Source organism: Gobio gobio (assembly GCF_949357685.1).
Source record: "Gobio gobio genome assembly, chromosome: 6".
Lineage (NCBI taxonomy): Eukaryota > Metazoa > Chordata > Actinopteri > Cypriniformes > Gobionidae > Gobio > Gobio gobio.
Genome location: NC_137102.1, coordinates 48,733,062 through 48,759,579, shown reverse-complemented (window position 1 = coordinate 48,759,579; position 26,518 = coordinate 48,733,062). Strand labels below are relative to the sequence as shown.

The following is a 26,518-nucleotide window of genomic DNA, read 5'->3' as shown; positions in this document are numbered from 1 at the left end:
TAGAGAATAGGGTTATTTATTCAGACACAACAGCAGCAGACTTATCCCATGAGCCTTTACTGTAGTCACTGATGTCCAAATATGATTTAAGAAAGGATCGCAGGGAAAAACACAATATTTCACTACACGACTTCAAGTGAGAGCTGCTTATTAGCATAAACGTTTCAAAACGTTAGTTTGGCTTCGATTTAAAATGAATAACATTAATAACAACAAAACCCCAATGAGATTAAATAATAAAATCTGCATCATTAGAAAATATACAACATAAATAACCCAAACAAACAGGAAACATATTATAAAACACAAAAAAAGTGCAAGATCATAGTATCAAACTATTTCAATTTTTTTTTTAAAGTTAACAAGCCTATGTGCCAATGCCAAAAAAACATTTAATCTAATGTTTCTTTAGCACTACATATAGACTGAAGTTTAAATTCCCTTCATAAATCTACATTTAAAAACTCAATACTTTGATCCATGCCATCAGTTCAGAGGCACTCACAAGGGCTGCAAACTCTTTCAAGCAAAAACGGTGAAATTCAAACAGTAACCACTTTAAATGACGGACTTACTTGACAGCATTTACAAAGGCAGTTTACATTGACTTGGTTTTGATATTTGCACGAGCAGCTGAATTTCGATACAGTTTTTGCAGCAGACCATAAAAATGTCCATATTTCAGCCAAGCATTGGACTGCATGTACATCTCACTCAAAACATGTTCCATTCATACGGTTTTCACTCAGCGGTTTGCAATGATACATCAGTAATGACTTAAATAAAGAATACTGCATCTATTTCCAGAGGCTATTTAAACAGGCAAGTACAGACGCACTGTGATTATGGAAAGCGGACACACAGAGATGCTATAAAATCTCAGGAAGGCCACAAAATAGATCACATGACACCACGGAGTCTGTGTTTATCCAAATGGTGTGGTTCAGAGATGTTATAAAATCTCAGGAAGGCCACAGAATAGATCACATGACACGACTGAGCCTGTGTTTATCCAATCATGTGTGGTGAGGTTCAGTGTTTGATAAAGGTTATTGAATGGAAGCGCATATATAGCCAAGCACACTACAGCAAAGCATCACATCCCAATATGGCTCAGCAGGGCCATCCGACACATGGCACTGGCAGTCAATCGGTTACTATGTACATAAAAACGGTTTGCATTTATCTCAGCCATACACTGTGAATCAGAACTCAATGTCCAGAAACTAAATAAATACACACTCATACCAAACAGACGGACACAAAACAGAAGCACAGCGCCTCACATATATAAATACATGTGTTGTTTCCCTCTAGTGGCCAGAGCTGGCTCTACGTGGCCTGCGTCCAGAGTGTGACCGTGCGGTCAGCGGAGGAGGACAAGAAGGAGAGGTGGTGTGTGTGCCACCTGCACTGGATCACCTTATCCGCATGCTCTCCCACTACAGTCAACGGCAGCTGCTTTGTCAGGTCCCCTGTTGCACACATACAGTACAATGATTATAAATTTGCTTCATTTCTTTAAATGTTTCAGAAATGCATCATCCGCATCGATTACACGCTACATTATAAGTGTAACTGACACTTCCACAACCAGGTTCCCACACCTTTTGACCAATTAACTTCAGTTATTTGAGATTATTGGATATTTTACAGATTTAAAAAAATTATTTGATTGGGATTAAACAAAAAAAAGAGCAATTTCAAGCGGATTAAATATTATACACAAGAGCATAACTTGGGAAAACACAGATCAGGCATAACATTATGACAGGTGAAGTGAATAACACTGATTATCTCTTCCTCACGGCACCTGTTAGTGGGTGGGATATATTAGGCAGCAAGTGAACATTTTGGGTGCATTCCATTCGACAGGGTCCCTACGCACTGTTCACTGCTCCCTACTCCATGAGCACGGTATATCAATTGAAGTGGACTTCGCTGACAATAATCACTCATTTGGAACGCCCTGCAACGGCATCAAAGAAAGGCAAAGACAGGGGTCGCGCAGATTATGATATAACATAAATTAATATTGTAATTTACTTTACTTTCACATTTAAAACCATATAATACGTAGGCCTATATACATTTACAAAACAAACAGTATGTATCTAAAACATATAATCAAAACATTAGTTTTATTAGTTTACATATAAGTTGTATTGACTATGAACACATTTGAAGCTGCACCTGTCATTCAATATGAATATAAATTTTGATTTGGTTAACTAGGCCTATGTATAAATGTAGGCTATTCTTAATCAATGGTCTTTGTAGTGGTCTCATCTCGTGCACTTTCTTTCCCAAGCGCAGCTACATAGTAAACATTCCTGAGGTAAATAAAGTAAAATATTAAAAAAACAACAGCCCTCAGCTGCTTCTCAACACTTTTAATTTGTTTACATATTCATAAAATATAATATGCGAATTGCCATTACCATTCATAAATACTCTAGTTTGTATAATAACTATGAAAATTCAAATGCTATAAACTCCTCCATCGCAGAGCTGTTTAAAACTCTTTCAACGGCTCTGCTCCGTTCAGACGTTTTGAGTTTTAAGTCTACACTTAAACTGATCGAGGGTCTGAATCCCGAACATGGCTAGGAAGTTTATTTCATAGTTTAGGAACTAAGTAGAAAAAAAGCAACATTAAAAAAACATTTTTAAAAAATGAACGCCGACGCGCAATGACAGTTGGGTGTTTTTCACTCTACACTTCCTGTGAAGTGATGAATCGATGTTCCCTTCTCCCCTACGCCGTTCGCAGTACCCTTCGAACTGAACATGTTCGCTCCCTTTGGATTGGATTCTCACTTAAGATGGCGAAATACCCTCCGAAGTCCCCTTCGCAGTCCACTTACGGTCGAATGGAACGCACCCTTTGTCCTCAAAGTTGATGAATGGGCAAGAGTTATGAAAGAGCAATTTCAAGCGGATTAAATATTATACACAAGAGCATAACTGGGGAAAACACAGATCAGGCATAACATTATGACAGGTGAAGTGAATAACTGATTATCTCTTCCTCACGGCACCTGTTAATGGTGGGATATATTAGGCAGAAAGTGAACATTTTGTCCTCAAAGTTGATGTGTTAGAAGCAGGAAAAATGGGCAAGCGTAAGGATTTGAGCGAGTTTGACAAGGGCCAAATTGTGATGGCTAGACAACTGGATCAGAGCATCTCGAAAACTGCTGCTCTTGTGGGGTGTTCCTGGTCTGCAGTGGTCAAAAGTGTACCTAAAAAACAGTATCTCAATACTAAAATAACACTGGTTTCATGTATGCAGTTCAATGACACTAAAATGAGGGGCATCTGCAATCTCACCTTGTAGGTCAGTGACGATGACCTTGGTGTCGTAGGATCCCGTGAGCAGGTAATGAGCCCCGGGGGAGAAGCGAACCGATCGGACATCACTGGAGTGCGGTTGGTACGTCTGAACCATCCGCCCGCCTCTGATGTCATACAGCATACAGGAGCTGTCCTCCTGCCCTGCTGCCAGCAGACGCCCACTCGGGTCCACGGCCACCGACGCCACAGGACTGCCTGAAACACACACAGGACATACACCACATAAACAACCACAAACTTACCATACAATTCAACAACACTGCCCAAAACTGATTACCCAGACTCTAAATGGGGAGACAAGATTTATATGAATTGTATTTTGCCAAAAAATTCTCACAATATTTCTCAATGGACATAAAGAAGAAAAGAGGGAATGTAGCGTGTGTTGAACAATTAAAACATACTACATTGAAAATAATTACAACAATTTTGAAACAGGGTTATTATATTTAACTAAAATGAAAGCCATAAATGTCTCCAAGAATAAAGTGTTAAATTGTACACATTTGCAAAGGTCAAAAACAAAATGTGGGTCACTTTGCATACAGCCAGTTCTTTTTTTCTTTTTTTTTAAGAGGAATGTCTGAAGAACAAATAATGTTGTAACTATTTAGTTTTCTCTATGAAAACAATGGCATAGGACATGTCAAGAAGCATAAAAGATATTTTAATATCCTATTATGTGCATTTTTCAGCAGGCAAAGTGCTAAAAGTGTAAAATTAAGGAGGTGAAGTCTACCTGAGCCCTGGAAGGATGTCCCAACCACTCTCACACAGCTGGGAACACGCAGGTCCCAGAAACGCACAGTCTTATCCAGAGAGCCGGATGCGATCATCCAGCCCCCCCATGTGTACAGAGACAAGATATGACCTGAGGAGAGAAAACACACAATGTGTGTGAGTTTATGTAATATAAAATCGTATTTCTTTGTGGGTGTGTGTGTGTGTTGGGGGGCGGGGGGGTTGGTAGGTACCTGTGTGTCCGCTCAGTGCATGAAGGCCCTGTCCTCTTTGGCAGTCGGTTGTGTAGATGTTACAGTCTCCAGCTCCTGCACTAATTAAAATGGCCCCTCCACTCTCAGGACCCTCCATAAACGCCAGATCTCTGATAGTCCCATCATGCATACTGAACTCCAGATCAGGGCCTGAATTTAAATATATAAAAGTACAAGTCATTCAACCAAACTCCCTTAAATTACATTTACATTTTATATTTATGCATTTGGCAGACGCTTTTATCCAAAGCGACTTACAGTGCCCTTAATACAGGGACAATCCCCATGGAGCAACATGGAGTAAAGTGCCTTGCTCAAGGACACACTGGTGGTGACCGCTGGGATCAAACCAGCAACCTTCTGCGTGTCAGTTCCATGGTTTAACCCACTGGACCACCATCTCCTTTTTCTATGTTAAATTATTCTATGAAGATTGCTGGATGTTGGTTTGCAATCTCTCTTTCTCTCACCTGTAGCATTGCAGGTTTCAGGGTTGAAGGGGAGCACTTTGACGTATTTGTCATTAGAGCCGGTGGCCAGTAACTGTCCGCAGGGGCTCCAGGCCACACAATATATGGAGCCTTTGTGATGCTTGTTCCTCTTGAAGCGGATTACAGGAGGTTTAATCGTGCCTGAGCCACTGAGAGAAACAACAATATAGTATGTAAAGTATATAAAATATATATATATATATATATATATATATATATATATATATATACGCCTTTGTTTTGAATAGGCGACCTCTAGCGACCTCTACATAGTGTGCCTTTTAATAATAACGTCTAGTTATTGTTCTCAACAAAACCGTCATTTTTTTGTCAGTATTGCACACCCTATCCTGGTCTTATTGTGAGAACAATAAGAGCAATAAGATTCATCAGAGCATGTTATTCCAAAGAAAGAAAAAAAAAAGTATAACGTTGGATGGCTGGCTGGAAAAAGTGCAACAGTTCATTTGTAGGGAACCAGAACCTTTAAATGACATTAATGATGTCTAAATATACTTATATATATATATATATATATATATATATATATATATATATATATATATATATATATATATATATATATATATATAAGTTAATGTATATATATAAATATATATATATAAATTAATGATGTCTAAATATACTTATATATATATATATATATATATATATATATATATATATATATATATATATATATATATATATATATATAAGTATATTTAGACATCATTAATGTCATTTAAAGGTTCTGGTTCCCTACAAATGAACTGTTGCACTTTTTCCAGCCAGCCATCCAACGTTATACTTTTTTTTTTCTTTCTTTGGAATAACATGCTCTGATGAATCTTATTGCTCTTATTGTTCTCACAATAAGACCAGGATAGGGTGTGCAATACTGACAAAAAAATGACGGTTTTGTTGAGAACAATAACTAGACGTTATTATTAAAAGGCACACTATGTAGAGGTCGCTAGAGGTCGCCTATTCAAAACAAAGGCGTTGCTTGATGCCGAGATTGAGCGTGGAGTTGTCGTCTTCCCCTCACAGCCGGCGGAAAAGAATCGGGATGGGACTCGGGCAGAAATCATGTTCATGGATGAGATTATTACGTTACTGTAGTGTGAAGCAGAGCAGGGCCGAGTGTAGTGAGAGCGCAACGTGGCCGCTGGAGCGATTGCTAATGAGAGACGAGCACGACACATGGCTGGAGAGCAGCGGAACTTTTATCATGTCACGATCGCCACTTTTGCTTCTTCTAGTCATGCGTATGTGGGGTAATGCAGCGCTGTTGATCATATTAGATACATTTCAGCGTGTTGAAAATGTTGTACTAATGTTATTCTGTGCATTCGCTCGGCGGCTGCTATGAGACACTTGTTGCACACTGCAGTGGGCTAGATCAATATTAATTATGGTAAAACATGGTACTCACGGTAAATCAAGAAAATGAGATTCAAACAACAAGACTTAACGTGTTGAGCTATATAATAACAATGATTCGTTTTCTGTCTATAAATGTCTCCAGACAGTTGTTCCCTTGTCTAATAAAGCATATAATATATTAACGCGTCTGTAGTGTCTTCATGGTTTCTAATAGCCTGGATGCCAGCTGAACTTAGCCCCGCCCACAACATTTTAACTCGGGCAGTTCGGTCTGGACTTGATCCGTAGAGAAGTAATTATGCCCGAACAGAAACTGTTCAGACCAATGAAATTGTCAGGGTGGGCAGTAACATATGATAAACAGTAACATAATTATCCACGTCATCAAAGCTGCTTGGGTTGAATTTGTTCTAATCCTAAACGGAGAACTTGTTTGTATATGCTTTCACCTTTACTATTTCTCTCAGAAATGATGATCGTGTTGGTAAGTACTCTGTGTATCCTTAAATTCTTTTTTTACAACACCGGCAAAGATCGTTTACACTCATCTTTTTCTTCTAACGTTAGGCCACTTATTCCAGCGTGCGTGCAGACAGGGTTGCCAAGTTTTTACAACAAAAACCGCCCAACTGCTAACGTTACTCAAAACTAGCCAAAAACAAGCCCAATAGCTTTCCGGGGGGGGGGGGGGGGGGTTCTTTGACTAGAATTGAGTATGACGACATCAGGCTAGGTTTCTACAAAATAAAACTGGAAATCGAGGGTAACGCAGGTATGATGTCATTGATAGGCGATGCACGGACATGGTCCATGTCCTGGTAAAAAAAGGCTTATTTCTCTGGATTTAAACATTCTTGGAAACACCTGGGATAATTTAAGTACACAAGTAACAAAAAATCTGTTCTAGTGGTTTTTGGATATTTTAATCCAAAAATCTTACATACTGTGCCTTTAAATTAGAATAATAAGACACTATAAACAGTTACCATTTACCAATGAAATGAAATCAGTCTCAACAAAATCCATTTTGCATTGCAGAGGTGGCACAGAAGCTGCATCTAAAGCAGCATTTAGACATATTTACACTGCAATTATGATTGCATTAATAATGCATTAATGTTTAAAAACAGTATTTTAATTGAAAATCTTTAATTGAAAAACTTTACATATGAAACTTAAACCACCAGTAGGTGGCGGCAAGTAACTGTGAGTCACTGAGTCATTCATTCAAACGGCTGATTCAGGAACAAAGCAAGTGACTGTCTTTATGAATGGATCATTAAATTGTTCAAAAATCGTTGGCAAAAACAGCACTCTTGCTCAGACATTTCATAGTGTTTTTTTCATTTTCTAGTATTTATAATTAAAGTTGGGTGGCTGAAATGAGGATTTCAGGCCCTTGCTTGTATTCCATCATCTATATTGTATCTGATTCAGATCTCTTAAGCAGGTTTTAATGCAGTGTGTGGGCGACTGACCTCGTGTCCAGCGTGTCAGGATAGGCACACACGCGCAGCGTCTTAGAGTTGGAGCCGACCGCGTATAACGTTCCTGTGGGGTGGAAGGCCACGGCGCGGACCGCCTGCGTATCCTCCAGGGTGTTGACCATCACAAACTTGGCTTTAGACGTCTCTTTCTGCATTACACACATTTAAACAAACATTTAGTATGTGAGAAGGGTTATTTGAAGATTATGTTCATTCAATCTCAAATAATCCCTGAACAATCCCTAATCTGTTTTTGATCTGAGAAGTTTTAGAGCTGTAATTAAACCAACACTAAAGCCTTCAGAGGGAGAATGCTTTATTCAGTGAATGTTAACCCTGTAAAGCCTGACATAAGAAACAATAAAACAACTTAAAAAAAAATTTTTTTTTTTAAATGGAACAATTTATTGAACCTTCAGACAAAATCTAAAAATGTTAGCATTTTTTGTTGAGTATCACAATCAGGCTTTTGAGCACATACTCAAAGAGGAAAAATACTTTAGGAAAATCATTAAAGATTTCACAGCGAACGTACAGGAGATATTTTTAGAACAACACTAAAAGGACTTTTACTTGCTAAAAAGTAAGAACTATCAATCAGACAACAACAGAAAGCATGTCTGTAAAGTCATGTTGATAATTTTGAAACCTTAGAATTTTGTGTACCAAATATGAAATATGTAGCCTTTATAGGGTTAATTATGTTGAGCTGTACCTCTGGGTCTATAGAGCGGGTCAAACTGCTGTCAATCTGTCCAGTTTTGTCTCCCTGGGCACTGCAGATGAAAACAAAACCTTTTTAGGACTCCAAACATTAATAATCGCTAAAAAACATTACCAAGCAAATTTCACTTAAAAAAAACCCTATGTATTTGATTTTGAAATGACAAAAAGCTCACGATCATCTTACTTTAAGGAAGCATTAGAATAGAAATTCTGAAACTCTTTGAATGATTTTGAAAAACTGACTTGAGTGTGACTAAAGAGTTAAAGAACTGGTCTCTTCTCACCTCTGGGGCAGTACAGGAGACTGGCTGGGTAGAGGGGAGGCTGCTTGACCTGCTGACCTCAGAGGAGTGCTGGTGACCACATCGCTGGCTCCTCCACCCTCTTCCTGTGTCTGTGGCGTGGCTGAGGCATCTTTCGCCTCACTGTTGTTGTCGCTGGCTCCATTACACTGCTGAGAGAGAGCCTGCACCTCTTCTCCCAAATCATCCATTCCCACATTCAGCTCCTCCAGTCTTTGAATAGACCTGCACACATACAAAAACATGAAGCTTTCAGCCAATTGGTGCCCACTGATTTTTCACCGACCATGCAGTGCACACAAAAAAGGCACACAAAATGATAATATCCTATTTAAGTTATATCAAAAATCCAGTTTGGCTTTATGGAGTTTGTGCAAATCAGTAACTAACTAACAAAATACATTTAAAACAAACTTTTTACCATAATTAGTGAGTAAACTAAGAACATTTGCCATGCATAAAGCCATGAAACTGTGGACCCTGGTTGCAAGTGGACCCAGGCTTTCAGTAAAAAGTACACTAGAGATGAATGTAAACTGTATGTGAATATGACCACTGGTCATTTGACATGTTGCTCTTACAGTTGCTTCCTGTAAAAGGGACCAGAATAAACTGCAGCATGGATACTAATAGTTAAATGCCTGGCTAAATGGGGATAACTTTAAGCTTGCTCAAAAGACCTTATTTTTAAGCTCACATTACTGATGATCACAGTTGCTTTTTTTAATCACATACACATCAAAGTGCATATAGCTTATAAAATGTATTTGTGTTTTCCTTGGGGATTTCTCCACCCACTTCAAGTTCCATAGCTGCTCGCTGCACCATCTGTAGGTTCCTCTCATTAGCCTTTCATTTAATATTCATCTTACTCTCTGCCAAACACAAACCCCGATTAACACAACTGGTCATTTCCCCGTGGCTAAGGGGGGTTTCCTCCTTAAAATCCCCTGAAGCTGGTGACATAAGACCCGTGTCCACACAGAATAGATTTTTATTTGTTTCTAGATTATTTGTCCTAATAATCTATGTGTCAAATTAATATCCTAAGTTTCTGTACCTATAAATCATGACCAGTGCAGCTTCTGTTGACAGAACAATGAACGTTTCTTCTGCCCTCCCCTTCGACACACTGCATTATTTATGGTTGTGGCCTTTAATGATGACATCACCAGTGGAACGGCACGGCATGGTTCCGAACAAGAGAACAGGGTTCTAAAATGAGTTCAGTGATTCTCAGCTTCCTCTCTGATTGCATCATTACATTTAGCTAGTTTTCCTGTCTTTGAGGGGTCTATAATTTGAGTGACAGCTCATGCAACAATCAATAAATAATGAATACAGTTCCAAAAAAAAAAAAAAAAACTTCAACAAATTTGCATACTCAGAGAGGATTACTGACACATTTGGAGTCAGTCTTGTAAAAAGTCTTTATTCAAATCTATTATGTTTAGTTTATCATCTCTTCTATGAATCAATATGAACCTCTCATCTTTTTACAATATGAATTGACACATAAAAAGACACAACCATACGCCTGTTACAAGGCCAATCATGTGGGATGAAAACCATATAGCACAAAAACTCACAAAAAGTAGGGTTCAAAAATCCATGCTAAAGATTCAGAATTCAAAATGTAACTTAAAGGGATAGTTCACCCAAAAAAATGAAAATTCTGTCATCCTACTCGTTCCAAACCCATAAGACTTTCATTCTTCTTGGAAACTCAAATCAGGGTTTCAGAGTTCAGACAAAAAAAAATCAACTAAGGAGCCATTGGCTCCTATAGGGAAAAAAAAAATAAGAGCCAGACATTTTTTTTAAGTGTCACAAAATAATAAACGTGTTTTAATTTTGTCATGTGTTGTCACATCTGCCCTCCTTTTCATTTTCATTTTATTGCATTTTCATCCATAATTTGGCCACTGAATATATTTGGTCTCCTCAATGCATCCTATAAACAGTATATCTTGCACACACCTATTAATTTTTTCGTCATTAGTAATATCTGCAAGGATAAATTTGGTGAAATGCAGTTCTTCACATGCAATTATATAGGCAGTGTTGAATTTAATTTTGAGCTCCTTTATATAGACAACAGGTTAAGTAAAAGTATAAGGATTATTTGAGCGCATATATTTAGCAAAGTGCCCCTTTCTATTATAATATTTCTAGCTGATTAACGAGTTTATGAGCATTGAATGTCTTTTCTGAGGTAAATTTAACATTATTGTTTTTAAGCTGTTGTTACACAAGCTCTTTCCAAGGTCGAAATGCTGATTGAGCGATCTGTCAGGCCACATTAAAGAGCGCCAAAATGACATTTATTGCTTGTATTTCATGATAAAATCGATCCTTTTAAAGCTTTTAAACAAGTTGTTTAATTGTTTACTAAAATTAACAAACACATTGAAAGCGACATATTAACAGTGATAGTTAAGTACAAATCTTTTTTTTCCACTGCAACTTTGCTGCGCGTCATCTCATTTTATTACGTCAACACAACAAAAGATGTGATGGGCTACTCATCACAGAGCATGCCGGTAAAAAGGCACACATTTTTAAACGTAACATGTCAATTTATATGGTCGCCAGTGGTGATCTCAGCAAAAATATCACTTGCAAATGTATTTTTTTGGTTGCAAACGCGACCATTTTGGTCACAGTCTGGAGTCCTGCAAATGAAGATATTTTTTATGAAATCTGAGAGATTTTTGTCCCTCCATTGAAAGTCTATTCACTAAAACCTCTGACCTTTCTAAACGTTTATAAAGAGATTGTAAAACAAAGCCATATTAATCAAGCAGTTTAATCCAAGTCTTCTGAAGAGACACAATCACTTTATATGATGAACAGATTTCATTCAGGCCTTTAATCACATTTAAACAGTGATCAGCGAACAAACATGGAGCACATCAAATATGGTAAACGGAAGCTCAACCATACTTTAATGTGCAAGAACAACAATTCTTGAAGACTTGGATTAAACCACTCAATTCATATGGATTTCTTTTACAATCTCTTTATGAACGTGTTGGGTAAAAACACTTTCAGTTTTCTTAAAAATATCTTCATTTGTGTTCCAAAAATGTGTCCTGGGAACCATGAATACAAGCTACCAACCTGCCTCATACTAAATAAAACATAAACATGTAAATGTGAGTTGAAGGCACAGGCACACAAATGTAAAACCGGTCTAAAAGCATGTGTGTGTATGCGTGTTTGTATTCCTTGGGGAATTCTCCACCCACTTGAGTTCTGTGGCTGCTCGCTGCCCCATCTGTAAAACCCTGAGGTCATTCTCATCTACATCTTATTAGTCTTTCACTTGATATTGAACCTGCCATGCCTTTTCCTCTGCATCCCACCCTCTTGCTTTTCGCAGCATCAGATTTCACCTTGTGTCTTTGTGTTTGTGGATTGGTTTGCTGTACATCAGTGCAGCTACACAAACGCTGACCTTTGGATGTGATGTTAGTGGTGACGTGGAGCTTGGCTGACCTGGTAAGGAAGGCTTCTGTGAGGTTGTGCTTGGCGGTGGGCGGGGCCTCGTGCTGCTGGACTCCGCCCTCTCGCAGCATCTGCTGGTAGAGTTCCCTCTGCTGCTGCTTCTGTTCCAGATGTTGCTGGACACGCAAACGCTGGCGGTAGTACTCCTGAAACTGCTCGGTGGAGTCCCACAACTGCACAGAAACAGAGGGGACAAAGATGAGATGTAACAGAGAGATTCTTAAAGTCACCATGAAATCAAAATGGACAATTCTTAATTTTTTATGGAATATAGTAGACAGTGTTTATTATAAATTATATATTCGTGCACATCATGATTTATTTATTTTTTTAATTCATGTGCCCTCGTAATCTTTAACCAAAATAACTTCCCCTCCCTCTTGCAGCAACATCTTTTCTCTGATGTCATGTTTACTGACGCGAGGGCGGGACAACCTGTCACTCACATGAGATCACAGCAATAGCAAACCACAACCATTCAACTATCAAATCAAATCCCCATGGACAAAATCAAATCTCACCCAATTTTTTTTCTTGTTCAAGAAGCCCTTTAACCTGGATATACATCACAATACGAAAGAAAAGACAATTTTTTTAAATTTTTTTTTAATTTATTTATTAAAATTTTCCATTTCTGACTTTAAAGCCTAATGCAGAAAAGTTACCCCCATTTCACCCTCAAATCTTAGTAGACAGACACTGAAAAGGAGTCGCTTTCTGGTCTGGTGAACAGATTTAATACATCACAGCTCTACAGTGATTATTACCGCAGATTGAAAACCCAGACAGGAAATAAACTGTGTTTGTTGTCACAGAGCTCAGAGCCTCTGCAATCAGAGATAGCATACATTGGCTGTTTGTCAATTCTAAGAACGTAAAGAATGGACTTGTGTTCTCGTGAAGACCGGTCTTGCCAAGCTACCTTGAAAGAACAAACAGGTGGAGCTGGGGAAGTTGGAGGGTTCTGAAAGCACACTGCACTGCTACAGCAAATGCTAACCAAATATTTGAAGGTTGAGCAGACAAGCTCATTGGTGGAACACAACGCAACAAAAGCAAATAGAACCCATTATAATCTGTGGTGCTGAAAATTCCTGATGGTAAACTGACGCCTCATTCTATTTCTGTCGCACTTCAAGCACTCACGCTAATTTTGATACGAAGGACAAATGGATTTGCAACGGTCGCTTTGTCACGTCCGGTATGGATAGGTCGGGTACTGTGTGGAAGACACGGTGTAATAGTATCAATGATACTAAAATGACACTGTTCTATAGCACAACATTCCAATTAACTTTTTTACTTTAGAACTCTTTTTACCACAGACTTAATTAGAACCCGACCGATTTATCAGTCTGCCAATTTTATCGGCCGATATGAGCTTGACAAATATATCGGCATTGGTGTATATGCCGCAGATATACCACCGATATGAAAAGTTTTACAGAACATATAACGCAGATAAAATGCTTGTAAATTGTGTAATTACACAGTTTGTCCAGTAGAGCATGCTCCATTGTTTGCAACTGGCGACCCAGGTCACCTTAGTGATACCAGCCAACCCTTTCACTTCAGTAAGGAGCTCTCTTATTCAGGCAGCCCGAAGACAGGCAGTCAACTTAACGGTAAGTTGCTAACTAGTTTGTGAAATGCATAACTTACTGTAAAGTAGGGCTGCACGATGTATCGCTTTAGCATTGATATGGTGATGCGCGTATCCGCGATAGTCTCATCGTAGGATGTGCGATGTGAAGTATAGGGATCGTAGTTGATCCGCACACAACTGGTACTGGGCTTGCACCCCCGGTTCAGAGCGCATGTGATTCGCATATTAATTGCAAAGTTTAACCATCATAGAGTGAAAGTTTATCATTTTCATGAGTTTTTAAGTCCCTAACCCATCAAGTGCAAGAGGACTGTAACTCGCGCACTGTTTTCTGTACGCACACACAGAGCCGGGCTGACAGCACCTCCAATTCAGTTCTCTTTTTCTTTCTTTCGAGCTTAAACGGACACGTGCACGCAAAATTAAGTCAAAATGCCGTCTCGGCGAGTATCCTCGTAAACAACAGTCGGTTAGCCTATGTGTTGTATTCATTTTGGATAATAAATTTTGTTAAATTGTTAAATACCCTGCCTCCATTACATATCTTTTTACACATCATTATAAGTGTTTTATCCCCACATTTGAGTGATCATTTCAAAAAATTTGTTTATGTATACACTCACCTAAAGGATTATTAGGAACACCATACTAATACTGTGTTTGACCCCCTTTCGCCTTCAGAACTGCCTTAATTTTACGTGGCATTGAATCAACAAGGTGCTGAAAGCATTCTTTAGAAATGTTGGCCCATATTGATAGGATAGCATCTTGCAGTTGATGGAGATTTGTGGGATGCACATCCAAGGCACGAAGCTCCCGTTCCACCACATCCCAAAGATGCTCTATTGGGTTGAGATCTGGTGACTGTGTGGGCCATTTTAGTACAGTGAACTCATTGTCATGTTCAAGAAACCAATTTGAAATGATTCAAGCTTTGTGACATGGTGCATTATCCAGCTGGAAGTAGCCATCAGAGGATGGGTACATGGTGGTCATAAAGGGATGGACATGGTCAGAAACAATGCTGAGGTAGGCCTCAGGTTGGCATTTAAACGATGCCCAATTGGCACTAAGGGGCCTAAAGTGTGCCAAGAAAACATCCCCCACACCATTACACCACCACCACCAGCCTGCACAGTGGTAACAAGGCATGATGGATCCATGTTCTCATTCTGTTTACGCCAAATTCTGACTCTACCATCTGAATGTCTCAACAGAAATCGAGACTCATCAGACCAGGCAACATTTTTCCAGTCTTCAACTGTCCAATTTTGGTGAGCTCGTGCAAATTGTAGCCTCTTTTTCCTATTTGAAGTGGAGATGAGTGGTACCGGGTGGGGTCTTCTGCTGTTGTAGCCCATCCGCCTCAAGGTTGTGTGTGTTGTGGCTTCACAAATGCTTTGCTGCATACCTCGGTTGTAACGAGTGGTTATTTCAGTCAAAGTTGCTCTTCTATCAGCTTGAATCAGTCGGCCCATTCTCCTCTGACCTCTAGCATCAACAAGGCATTTTCGCCCACAGGACTGCCGCGTACTGGATGTTTTTCCCTTTTCACAAGATTTTTTGTAAACCCTAGAAATGGTTGTGCGTAAAAATCCCAGTAACTGAGCAGATTGTGAAATACTCAGACCGGCCCGTCTGGCACCAACAACCATGCCACGCTCAAAATTGCTTAAATCACCTTTCTTTCCCATTCTGACATTAAGTTTGGAGTTCAGGAGATTGTCTTGACCAGGACCACACCCCTAAATGCATTGAAGCAACTGCCATGTGATTGGTTGATTGCATTAATTGCATTTATGAGAAATTGAACAGGTGTTCCTAATAATCCTTTAGGTATATACTGTATTCTATATACAGTACCAGTCAAACGTTTGGACACACCAATGGAAAAGTGTGTCCAAACGTTTGACTGGTACTGTACTATAATATACACATAAAGAATATCGGCCGATATATTGATATCAAAATTTTTTACTCCCTAATATCGGCATTGGCCCCCATATCCGTCGGGCTCTAGGCTAAATATCAGCATTCCAGACAACAGCCACTAATAGTGAACAATATAGAACTCTTTTCATCACAACCTCTGACAGTCTGCATTCTAGAACCCTTCACACAAGAGCAATCTACAAAAGGTCAACATTTTAGAATTCTTCACAGAAAAACAAACTTTATCAATCAACATTCTAGAATTTTTCTCATTGCAGTCTCCTCACAAACACATGCCTAGCAACTTTAGCTTGTAAACAGCCAATCCAAGCCCTCTGAAACTATGCAGTGTAAAAGTGCAAGCAGTAGCTGAGCTTGCAAGTTATGTGTGACCCTGCTCAGGGCTACAGGCTGTTTAACAGAGTGCACATGCAAACTTCTACTGCTCACAGACAATTACAAAGCATGTTAATAATAGCTGGTGCAAATAAACTAAAACTAAACCAGAAAGCCACTAAAAATAAACTTGAACTTGAATGCTAAATGAAAATTTTGTAACATTTACATTTATGCATTTAGCAGACGCTTTATCCAAGGAGACTTACAAGAGACGAACAACGCAATTCGTCGAACAGCCAACAATATCCATAATATACAATGGGAGGTTTAATATGACAAGAGGAGAGGAGAAAGAGGAGAAATGTTCAGGAGATATCAATGGATTCATTGACTGACAACATACCTCATTCTTCTCTGCAGAACCAGGTTCCGGAGCATCTTGACCCGGGGCAGAGGCCGGGCGAGAGTTTTGAGGACCAGGTGAGCTCATCATTTTATCGGATGGAGTTTCAGTTCTGGAGCTGCAAGACCAGAGAGTCCACATTACTGTTTTAAACACACACCTCACACGCCTTTGTAATGACTTTGTTCTGAAAATATTCTTCTTTCAAGTCATTATTCTCTACCACACCCATCGAAATGTCTCCAAACTGAATATGCCTTGAATATGCAACACAAACTGCCCTTTTTTCACATGGTGTTTAAACAATAACAACAATTTGGAACAATCAAGATTATTTCATGTTTTTGAAAGAAGTCTCTTATGCTTACCAAGGCTGCATTTATTTGATCAAAAATATAGTAAATTGAGTAATGTTGTGGAATATTATTATAATTTAAAATAATTATTTTCTATTATAATATACACTGATCAGGCATAACAGTGAAGTGAATAACACTGATTATCTCTTCATCACGGCACCTGTTAATGGGTGGGATATATTAGACTGCAAGTGAACATTTTGTCCTCAAAGTTGTTTGAAGCAGGAAAAATGGGCAAGCGTAAGGATTTGAGTGAGTTGACTCAGGGCCAAATTGTGATGATAGACGACTGGATCAGAGCATCTCCAAAACTGCAGCTCCTGTGGGGTGTCCGTGGTCTGCATTGGTCAGTATCTATCAAAAGTGGCCCAAGGAAGGAATAGAGCTGAACCGGTGACAGGCAAGCCGGCGGAGGTAGTGTGATGCTTTGGGCAATGTTCTGCTTGGAAACTGTTACTTTGACACGTACCACCTACCTAAGCATTGTTGCAGACCATGTAAACCCTTACATGGAAACAGTATTCCCCCTTTCAGCAGGGACATGCGCCCTGACACAAAGCATAAATGGTTCAGGAATGGTTTGAGGAGCACAAGTTTGAGGTGTTGATTTGGCCTCCAAATTCCCTAGATCTCAATCCAATCGAGCATCTGTGGGATGTCCTGAATAAACAAGTCCAATCCATGGAGGCCCCACCTCCAAACTTACAGGACTTAAATGATCTGCTGCTAACATCTTAGTGCCAGATACCATAGCACACCTTCAGGGGTCTAGTGGAGTCCATGCCTTGACGGGTTAGGGCTGTTTTGGCAGCAAACAGGGGACCAACACAATATTAGGAATTATGTTATGCCTGATCAGTGTATTTTATAATGATATACTTTAAAATACATCATAGACATTTTCATTTTAATAATTACAGCTAATTTGCTAATAATCAGCTAATTCACACTGAATAGTGTCCTCCACATGGTGCCACTGATTAGAGAAAATATGTACAGTTTAGAATGTTTTAAATGAGTTGCGTATCTCAAGCTCTAATGTAGATATACAGGTAAATCAGGTGAGGTTTACCTCTCTGGTGACTCCTCAAAGATGCTATGACATCCTGAATTCTCCATCATCACACTGCGGTTCAGGTGTTGAAAATTAGCAAACGAGTGTGACATGGGTGAAGTTTTCCCTCCATCTGTTCCCGCACCTCTCTTGTCTTGGCCAGAGAGACCATAGGACAGGCCATCCAGTGCTGGGTTCAGAGAGCGCGTCATGTAGGTGTCTGCAGACTGCGGGCGCCGGAGAGGGGAAGCGGGATACGGGGAGAGCTTGCTGATGAGCGGAGTAAGGAGGTCGGCGTAAGCGGCCTTGGCAGGTTTAACAAGACGATCCACGTGGATATTGAGCATCTTCTGCTCAAAGGCGCAAGAGAAGATATTGGGCGACAGGTTCTGGAGCCAAGAAAGCAAGCTCAGGTCGAGATCATCGCAGCCGTTCCCGCACAACATGTCTATACCCAAAAGAACCTCACTTTCTGTGATCTCTTCTCCAGTGGCTTTGCTCTGGCAGAACTCCACGCAGCATTCGTACAGTACGCCTTTAATCAGAAGCTGGAATAGACGGTTGGAGCTGGCGCGGAACCCGGCCTCACTCAGCTTTCGATCAGCGGGAATAAACTCCGCCACCATGCCACAGGCCTCCTCAAAACACTGCACGCGCGCCGTACTCGGATTCCAGTCCTTGAACTCAGCATGGTTGGTGAGGCGGGGCAGTGTCAGGAGAAGGCAAAGCTTGCTGTAGTCATCTTTAGATGGACAAAACTCTTCCAGAGCATGCAGACACTTCACAGCCTCTTGCATGGTCAGCTCCAACTGAACATAGACAGACAGAATGAGAGAGAGAAGCTTAAGAAAGCTATTCAGAGCCATTTGCAAACAAGCTCTGAGCAGTTTCTCACATGGTGTTACCATAGCATTAATACTCTCTCAAGATTTACATGCTAGTAAAATAAGATTAGCAGAAACAAAATAAACTAATGTGACTTTATATGCATGTTTCTTTATCTTCTATATACACTGAACAAAATTATAAACACAACACTTTAGTTCATGCCCCCATTTTTCATGAGCTGAACTCAAAGATCTAAGACTTTTTCTATGTAGACAAAAGACCTATTTCTCTCAAATATTGCTCACAAATCTGTGTTAGTGAGCACTTCTCCTTTGCCGAGATAATCCATGGTCACAGGTGTGGCATATCAAGATGCTGATTAGACAGCATGATTATTGCACAAGTGTGCCTTAAGCAGAGTTCACACTGCCCGATTTTAGGCCCGATTTTGACTCGCCGTCAGGTTTTTTGAAAATCGCAGACAAATGCCCGAAATGTTAGGCAAATTGATGATTGTGCACGTGAGTGATCAATTATCAAAGACACGATCAGAGAGAGAAATTGCAGACGCCCGTGAGATATTTGGAATGCTAAATATCTGGACTTGTTGGCGATTCAAACTCTTGCTGTGCGAAATGTGTTTTGACTGAAAAATACGTCGGTGATGACCGACAGCCAATGAGAGAGCAAGATACAGGGCAGCTGGAGGTTCAGGGAGGAGTTATAGACCAGAATATCAGTATTTTAAAGCAGCACTAGGTAACTTTTCAACCTTTATAATATATTTTCAAACCTCTTGTGATGATACATCGACTTACAATAGGTTGAATGACACGTCTGCCATAGCCTGACAGGGTCTGTATCGTTTTTAATCGTACTTTTAAACTTCGGGTTTCGGGTAGTAACTCGAGAAAAAAAAGAACTACAAAATTCGACTGCTTTACAGCATATACGTCTCTTCCACCACCACCCCCACTTCCTTAAATTCCGACGTGCGAGCCAAACTATCATTTGTTTGCCGAATGTTATAGTCATGGCCGAAGCAGCACAGAAAAATAAGAAAGCAAAGGTTTTGTCGGAGGAAAGCAAAAAGAGGAAACGAGAAAGTGATCGGATTAAAGGCAGGACGAGGATCAACATTGGGCCAGCGTTTGCTCGTTGGCGTGAGCTGAAGGAGGAGGGGCTACATTCTTGCAAGTAAATACATAAGTTGTACAAAATCATATTTTAGGATACCTAACATGTCTGTGATATTGGTTTATTTGTCTTGCCTCAAGCTATAATGCAAATAGATTTTTCAAATTTGCAGATTCATCTAGCTTGATATTATAATATTGACGATATATGGTTATTACCTACCACTCAAACATTGAATTGAAGTATCATATAGATTCTGTAAAACGGTAACCAATAGACTAGGCTACTATAATGACGCTGGCTTGTAAACGTGAGCATCGCGATCATTTGGCATTTGAAAAAAATAAAACCCATGAAATGATATTCATATGACATAATGAAACATATGCCTCTGTACCTGGGATGAAGACATTTCACACGCGACGCAAGCAGAACACCTGCATGTGAACTCCATAGACATGTGAACTCCTCCTGCAGTGTTCAGGGCTATCATAGTTGTCATGTCAACAAATGTACGTGCCATGCATCCACTGATGTAGAATGACAGTTTACGACAGTAGTAGAGGACAATACTGTTTTCCAACTGTAGGGGGACCCCGAGAGCAAAAACTACCTAGTGCTGCTTTAATAGATATATTTACAATTATATCAAACAGAAACAAAGCACAAACATTTTTTGCAGAACACACAATCCTTGCTCCCTGAAAATCAGCGCACAAACAATTTGGATCGCAAACTTTATGCAGTTTATCATTTTTAATAACAATTCCAGTCTGGCACGAGAACGGTCTGACGCACGCCGCAATCTCGCGTTGTTTACTTGTCACATTTCACGTGACGTGCGTTTGGTTGTGAAACGTAGTTTGCACACCGGAGAGAGTTGTCGGTGATTCTTCCTATTGTAAAGTCATGCAGTGTGAAACCTCCTGATCCGTCATGCAGTGTGAACACAGCAGTGACTGAATGCTACCCCAGGTAGTCATGCAGTGTGAAAAGAGCAGTGATCCGACGAGTTTGAAAATCGTGCAGTCTGAACTCGGCATTAGGCTGGCCACAATAAAAGGCCACTCGAAAATGTGGAATCCATCTGTTGCGTTTATAATTTTGTTCAGTGTAATAGAGTACATAATATAATATAATATAATATAATATAATATAATATAATATAATATAATATAATATAATATAATATAATATAATATAATATAATATAATATAATATAATATAATATAATATAATATAATATAATATAATATTAGTTTGGTTCACATTACTGTTGATTATTTTGAAGATTTTATATTATTATTATTATACTGAAACTACAGTTCAAAAGTTTGAGGTAGGTACGATTTTTAAATATTTTTGAAACTCTATTATGCTCACCAAGACTGCATTTATTTTAAAGGGGTGATGAACTGAGAAATCAACTTTCCCTTGAGCTTTTGATATATAAAAGGTTATGGTAATATAAGAATATCCTGTAAGTTTCAGAGCTGAAAACTTCCTTGTTAGTCAAAGAAAAGCTTTTACTGACACCAGGCCCAGAAAACGAGAGCTCTCAGAATATGCGGACCTTTGCATTGCGCTACCAAGCTATAAACATGGCGTTGCAGTCCCTGCATAAGCTTCTTTCTGAACACACACTTATGTGAGTAGGCTAAAACATGTTTTTTTATGTGTTAGTTTTGCATAACATTACAGATTGTTTGAAATCTATTAATTACATACCTTAGTGCTGTCACAGGGTGGAGAAGGTGTTATTGGTTCACTCGTGATCGGACTTGTAACGTTATGGGCCAGGGACGAGTGTGTGCGAGTCCGCGAGACACAAGTGTGTGTGAGATTTAATCATTGTGTTTGTTTGATATTTTGCGAGCCCTCTGAGCATTTCCCCAGATGATACCCATATGGACTGACGGTAGCTGAAGCTCTTTAAATATGCAAATCTTATCCAATCCTAGCTGTGGGCGTTTACTTCCAAGTGTTCAGTGCGGCACGCCCATCAAATCCGAGTGTTTTTCAGAGAGCCTCAAAACCAAGGCAGAAAATAGCCTATTACTTATTCATAATGATGTTTTTGAGTGTGAAAACCACACAAATGTTATAAGTTGACCTCAGACAACAGTATTAAAAAAAAGCCAGTTCATGACCCCTTTAATGAAAAATAAAGTAAATACAGTGATATTGTAAAGTATTATTACGATTTAAAATAACATTTTAAAATGTAATTTTTTCCTGTAATGCAAAGCTGAATTTTCAGCATCATTACTCTAGTTTTCAGAGTCATATGATCCTTCAGAAATCATTCTGCTGATTTGGTGCGCAAAAAAACATTTATTCTTATTACCAAAATGTAAAACAGTTGTGCTGCTTCATATTTTTGTGGAAACTGTGATACTCTTTTCAGGATTCTTTGATGAATAGATGTTACTCACATGTTGTGGCTCATCCTCAGCAGACATGGCGTTGTTCACACACAAAGCTTCCAGAAACTTCTGTTTCAAAACAATGTAGCGGAACCTGAGAGGACATGGGAAAATGCAGCACATATATGTGAAGTTAAACCAACAGTTTTTTTTTATATTCATAATACATCATTTTCAGTGTTTATCTTTTTAGCAACTGTTAAATGTTTAATATTTAGTGAACCCCTAATCAGTATTTATGTACAAAATGATACAATTCTAAAGGGTAAAAGATTATAAGTGGTATAAGGGTGTAAGTGCAAGTGAGCTTTAATTATTTGGGTTGAAATTCTGGAAAGATTCCGAGCTGATCTCTCACCTTTTCCTGTCAAATTTATCCAGACACTCAAGAGGCTGAATAAACTGTAACACTTCATCCCACTGTCCATCCAGAATGAGCTGCCTGCAGCCGGGAAGAATGAGAGAGAAAGAGAGAAAAGGAGTTTGGCTAGATAATTTGACTCATAATAGCACAATAATAGTACCAACTTCAAACTAATAACATAGAGAAGTTTAGACTATATTCAAAGGAACATTTTTAAATAAAACCACCTTTTAAATGTCCCACCTGAATTGATGTTGTCTTACACTGTCTCACATAGTATGATAATCACCAGAGACAAATTACATGCAAATTCTTGGTGGTAAAACCAAACATTGGGGTAAAACTCTGGAGTTGTCTTATGCCTTTTTCTGACTGTGCTCTAGTCTAGACTGTTAATTAGTGTTGTGGTGTGAAGAGTATCGTTGTTTATAAGAGGCCCGGTTTCTGAAGAGGGGCTCAAACTCTCATGCGCTATTTGAATAATGAGGAACGGTAGTGAGATCTGAGCAATGGGTTGTCAGTCGATTCAAAACTGAAGTCAAAATTGTCTAGACTTTTCCTTGAGTTAAAAATCACTAGCGCTGTATGTACTTTTGTAGGCTAAAACCCAGAAACAAGTTCGCATTTTACACTTCTGCCTCAATCGTCCCAAAATCCATGGGATTTTTGAATGGGTTTTTGGTCAAATGCCTGAAATAAGGTCTGTGGTTAACACAAGCTCAATATATTTTCATGTTTCATTCTATGATATAAAATACAACAGTTATACCCCCTTGTGATATTATTTAAAACTTTAACTTGTCTTAACAAACATAGTTAGAAGTGGCAAAATGGGACTACAGAGGTTGTCTGTGACATTAAACGTCATCGGACCGAACAGGTAAATAAAGACTGAAAGAGTTGTCGGAAGTGTAATGGCGGTGACTTTGAAGTTGTGTGATCGGTGTGTATAGCTATGTTTAGCTTTTTACTTCTGCTGTATTTAGGCTTCAATATCTATGCAAATTATGTTAATTTGTGAATATAATCATTATGAACAAAATGTTTAAACTTTTGCTGGTCACAGAGCTTATTTTCTGCAATAAACCAAAAGCCAATGGTAAAATCCAAATGGGTTCTAGTCGAGGAAACCAGGGTGATGCTATCTTCTGGGTTGGCCTACAAAAAATGTGTTAACACTGCGGCACTTGCTTGAGCTTCACATTAGGTGTCTTATATGCCAGTGGTCTTTTTTATTTGAATTCTGCCTGAGTATAAGGTGCGTATGGATCATACCTGAGGAAGAGCATGTCATCTGAATAGAGGCCATTGATGACCCCGCTCTCCTTCTCCAGGGCCAACATGCTAATGTGCAGCTTGCGTGAGTTTAGGAAGTCCAGCATCACCTTGATGATCTCCACTTCCTTTACATTTATGATCTCCTCAGCCGTCATGGTGGCAAGCTTTCACAGAAAGAATGAACACTTCAATTAGAAGGTTTTATCCAAAAACAGTTATAGTACACATTTGCTCAAGCAAGAAGTGACCAGTGGGGATCAGGCATTGTAGGGTTTGAACCAGGACCCACTACTAAGGGACGTGAAACAATTTATTATTATTATTATTATTATTATAGGGTATTTCCACATTAATGCTCTCATTGTGTTTACATGTTTGGCTTCAAGTTGCAATGTAACATAAGTAGTTTCAACTTTATTGTGACATTCTGTGAAGTGCATCAAAGTGAAACCTAAATGGATTATAAAAACGTAGGGTGTGGTCTAGGTTCTATCAATCAGTTGTTGATTGGATGGAGGCAGATCTGAAAGCAAGCTTGCAGTCAACTCTAAAAAAAGGGGCGGAGTTTCAGCAAACTAAATGATTGGAGAAGTCTGTTGTTTCACCCAAAGATTTGATTGGATATTACAAGGTCAAAAAAAATTAACATACATGGAGGAATTGTACATAAGTTACATGCAAATGAACAGGTTTAGGCCTAAATGAACAAATGAAAATAAATTTGAAATCATTTCGATAAAAAAATAAATCTGGCATGGATATTATTATTAATTATTAAAATATTGGTTGCACTTTATTTGATAGTACATGCACTTTTAATGTACAGTGTACTTACCCACATGAGTAATGTAAGGTAACAACATGGGTTAAGGTTAGGTTAAGGGGTAGGTTCAGGCCAGGGTTAGTAGTTATTATTACCCAGTTGGTGTCATTACTACAGTATGTACATGCGAAAGAGGACTGTGTAAAATGAAATGCTACTAAAATATTTATAATGCGTTTTGTTTTTATTGTTGTAAAATGACCAATAAATAATTCTAAGCATTTATTAACCAAAGTTAATGTTAATATCAATATTAATATCAAATAATTGTATCTGTTTATATTATTTAATGTACCTGAGCTAACAAATATTTGTATTTCCTAATGTTAATAAAGATGTATAATACTGTAATAAATGTATTGCTCATTGTTAATGTTATAGTTATTGCCTTAACTAACACATTGACTAATGGGAATGTATTGTAAAGTGTTACCAATAATTATTTATTATTTATTCCAGTATATAAAGTGCTCTGATGTAGCTACTGTAAAACACTGTATTGCTTGAAGACTGCAAGTGAAAAAGTGACAACAACCTTCTAATTAAAATACCAAACCGTTGAGAAACAAGAGATTCATCATGCCAGAAATTGCAGATGTAAACACACAAGCATGGGAGGTGACATGACATTCCACCCAAAACAAAACAGCCTGTTCCTCAATACTATTCTCTTCTCAGAGTCAGCAGATGTTTTCACATCCAACTTAACCTGTTTTAAATCATTTCAAATAACTGTAATAAAAAATACCACTTAGACTTACGCTTTAAAATTACACATTATTGCTGAAAGCTAAAGGAAATACAACCATAAAAATGAGAAAACTATATTAATATTAATCATTAAAACAATATTATTATTCATGTGGGGATGTTCTTAGCTGAGATGGGTTAATAATCGCATAGGAAATGATGGAAAATGTGGGGAAAAAAACACACATCCATCTCTGGTCACCTATAACATCTCTACAACAAGCATAGTGGTAGTAGCTCACGAATTGCCCTTTTTTGGGGGATTTAAACCTTAACCACTAAGCCACACCACTCGGCCCCAAACATGCACCATGGTAAACGCAGATTTGCTTTCTCATGCTTTCCCACCGCTTGATCTGAATGAGTTCATTGCTATGCATTTATCTTTCAATCGCTTTCATTGATTATGTCTTAGATAAGCCAAATTACATCCTATCAAGCAACAGTGAGAGGGGATATCCACCCATATCCACCGTATTCTTTCTGAAGCTGCGGGGGGAGAGAGTGTGTCATCCAGGCGGAGCAGCAGCAGCCTCCCCGGCCTCGCCTATCCTCAAAACAACGGCGATAAGCGTCGCGAAGAGCGATTTAAATCTCACCTGATAATCTCTACATATACGCAAAGTGCAGAAATCCTCTATGGGTCCACCGAGGGTGTGTCGACACTCACTGTCTGGTGCTTTTTCCTCCGTGTTTCGGGGAGAGAGGCTCTTGTTGTCTCTGCGCTCGCTGGTTGTCAAGCGCAAGCTTCCTCTGCGCGCTCCACCAATCCGCGCTCACGCACACAAACCCCCGCAAAACCCGCCCCGGCCAGCACCGACCTGCGTGTTATTCAACAAACTGAGGCTTAATGGGGATTTGTGATTAGCAGCATTATATACGCATTATACGATGTGTGTACATTTATACTAAGCCGAGAAAGTAGCGGTTTACAGGGAGTGTTTTGGCTTATGGGATGTCA

At 39.0% G+C, this 26,518-nt stretch overlaps 1 protein-coding gene across 1 annotated transcript; it reads right to left on the bottom strand.

Moving 5' to 3' along the window:
* Positions 1-26,299, bottom strand: wdr47a (WD repeat domain 47a). The gene is made up of 15 exons (XM_079818452.1): positions 26,157-26,299; positions 23,982-24,148; positions 22,701-22,784; positions 22,352-22,436; positions 17,969-18,759; positions 16,538-16,655; positions 12,249-12,430; positions 8,730-8,972; positions 8,435-8,495; positions 7,711-7,868; positions 4,823-4,992; positions 4,332-4,502; positions 4,097-4,228; positions 3,334-3,552; positions 1-1,475 (listed from the first exon to the last, which is right to left on the bottom strand). Exons 2-15 carry the CDS (start codon positions 24,137-24,139, stop codon positions 1,333-1,335), a joined length of 2,715 nt encoding a protein of 904 aa, XP_079674578.1. The 5' UTR covers positions 24,140-24,148; positions 26,157-26,299; the 3' UTR covers positions 1-1,332.
* Positions 26,300-26,518: the final 219 nt, after the last annotated feature.

What these genes read in the sequence shown, in the direction of transcription:
- wdr47a (XM_079818452.1), bottom strand. Translation starts at nt 24,139, where the DNA reads ATGACGGCTGAGGAGATCATAAATGTAAAGGAAGTGGAGATCATCAAG. An exon ending in GTTCTGCAGAGAAGAATGAG is followed by an intron (nt 12,431 to 16,537) that starts GTATGTTGTCAG and finishes GTTTCTGTGCAG; the next exon opens with TTGTGGGACTCCACCGAGCA. An exon ending in TGAAACCTGCAATGCTACAG is followed by an intron (nt 4,503 to 4,822) that starts GTGAGAGAAAGA and finishes ATTTAAATTCAG; the next exon opens with GCCCTGATCTGGAGTTCAGT.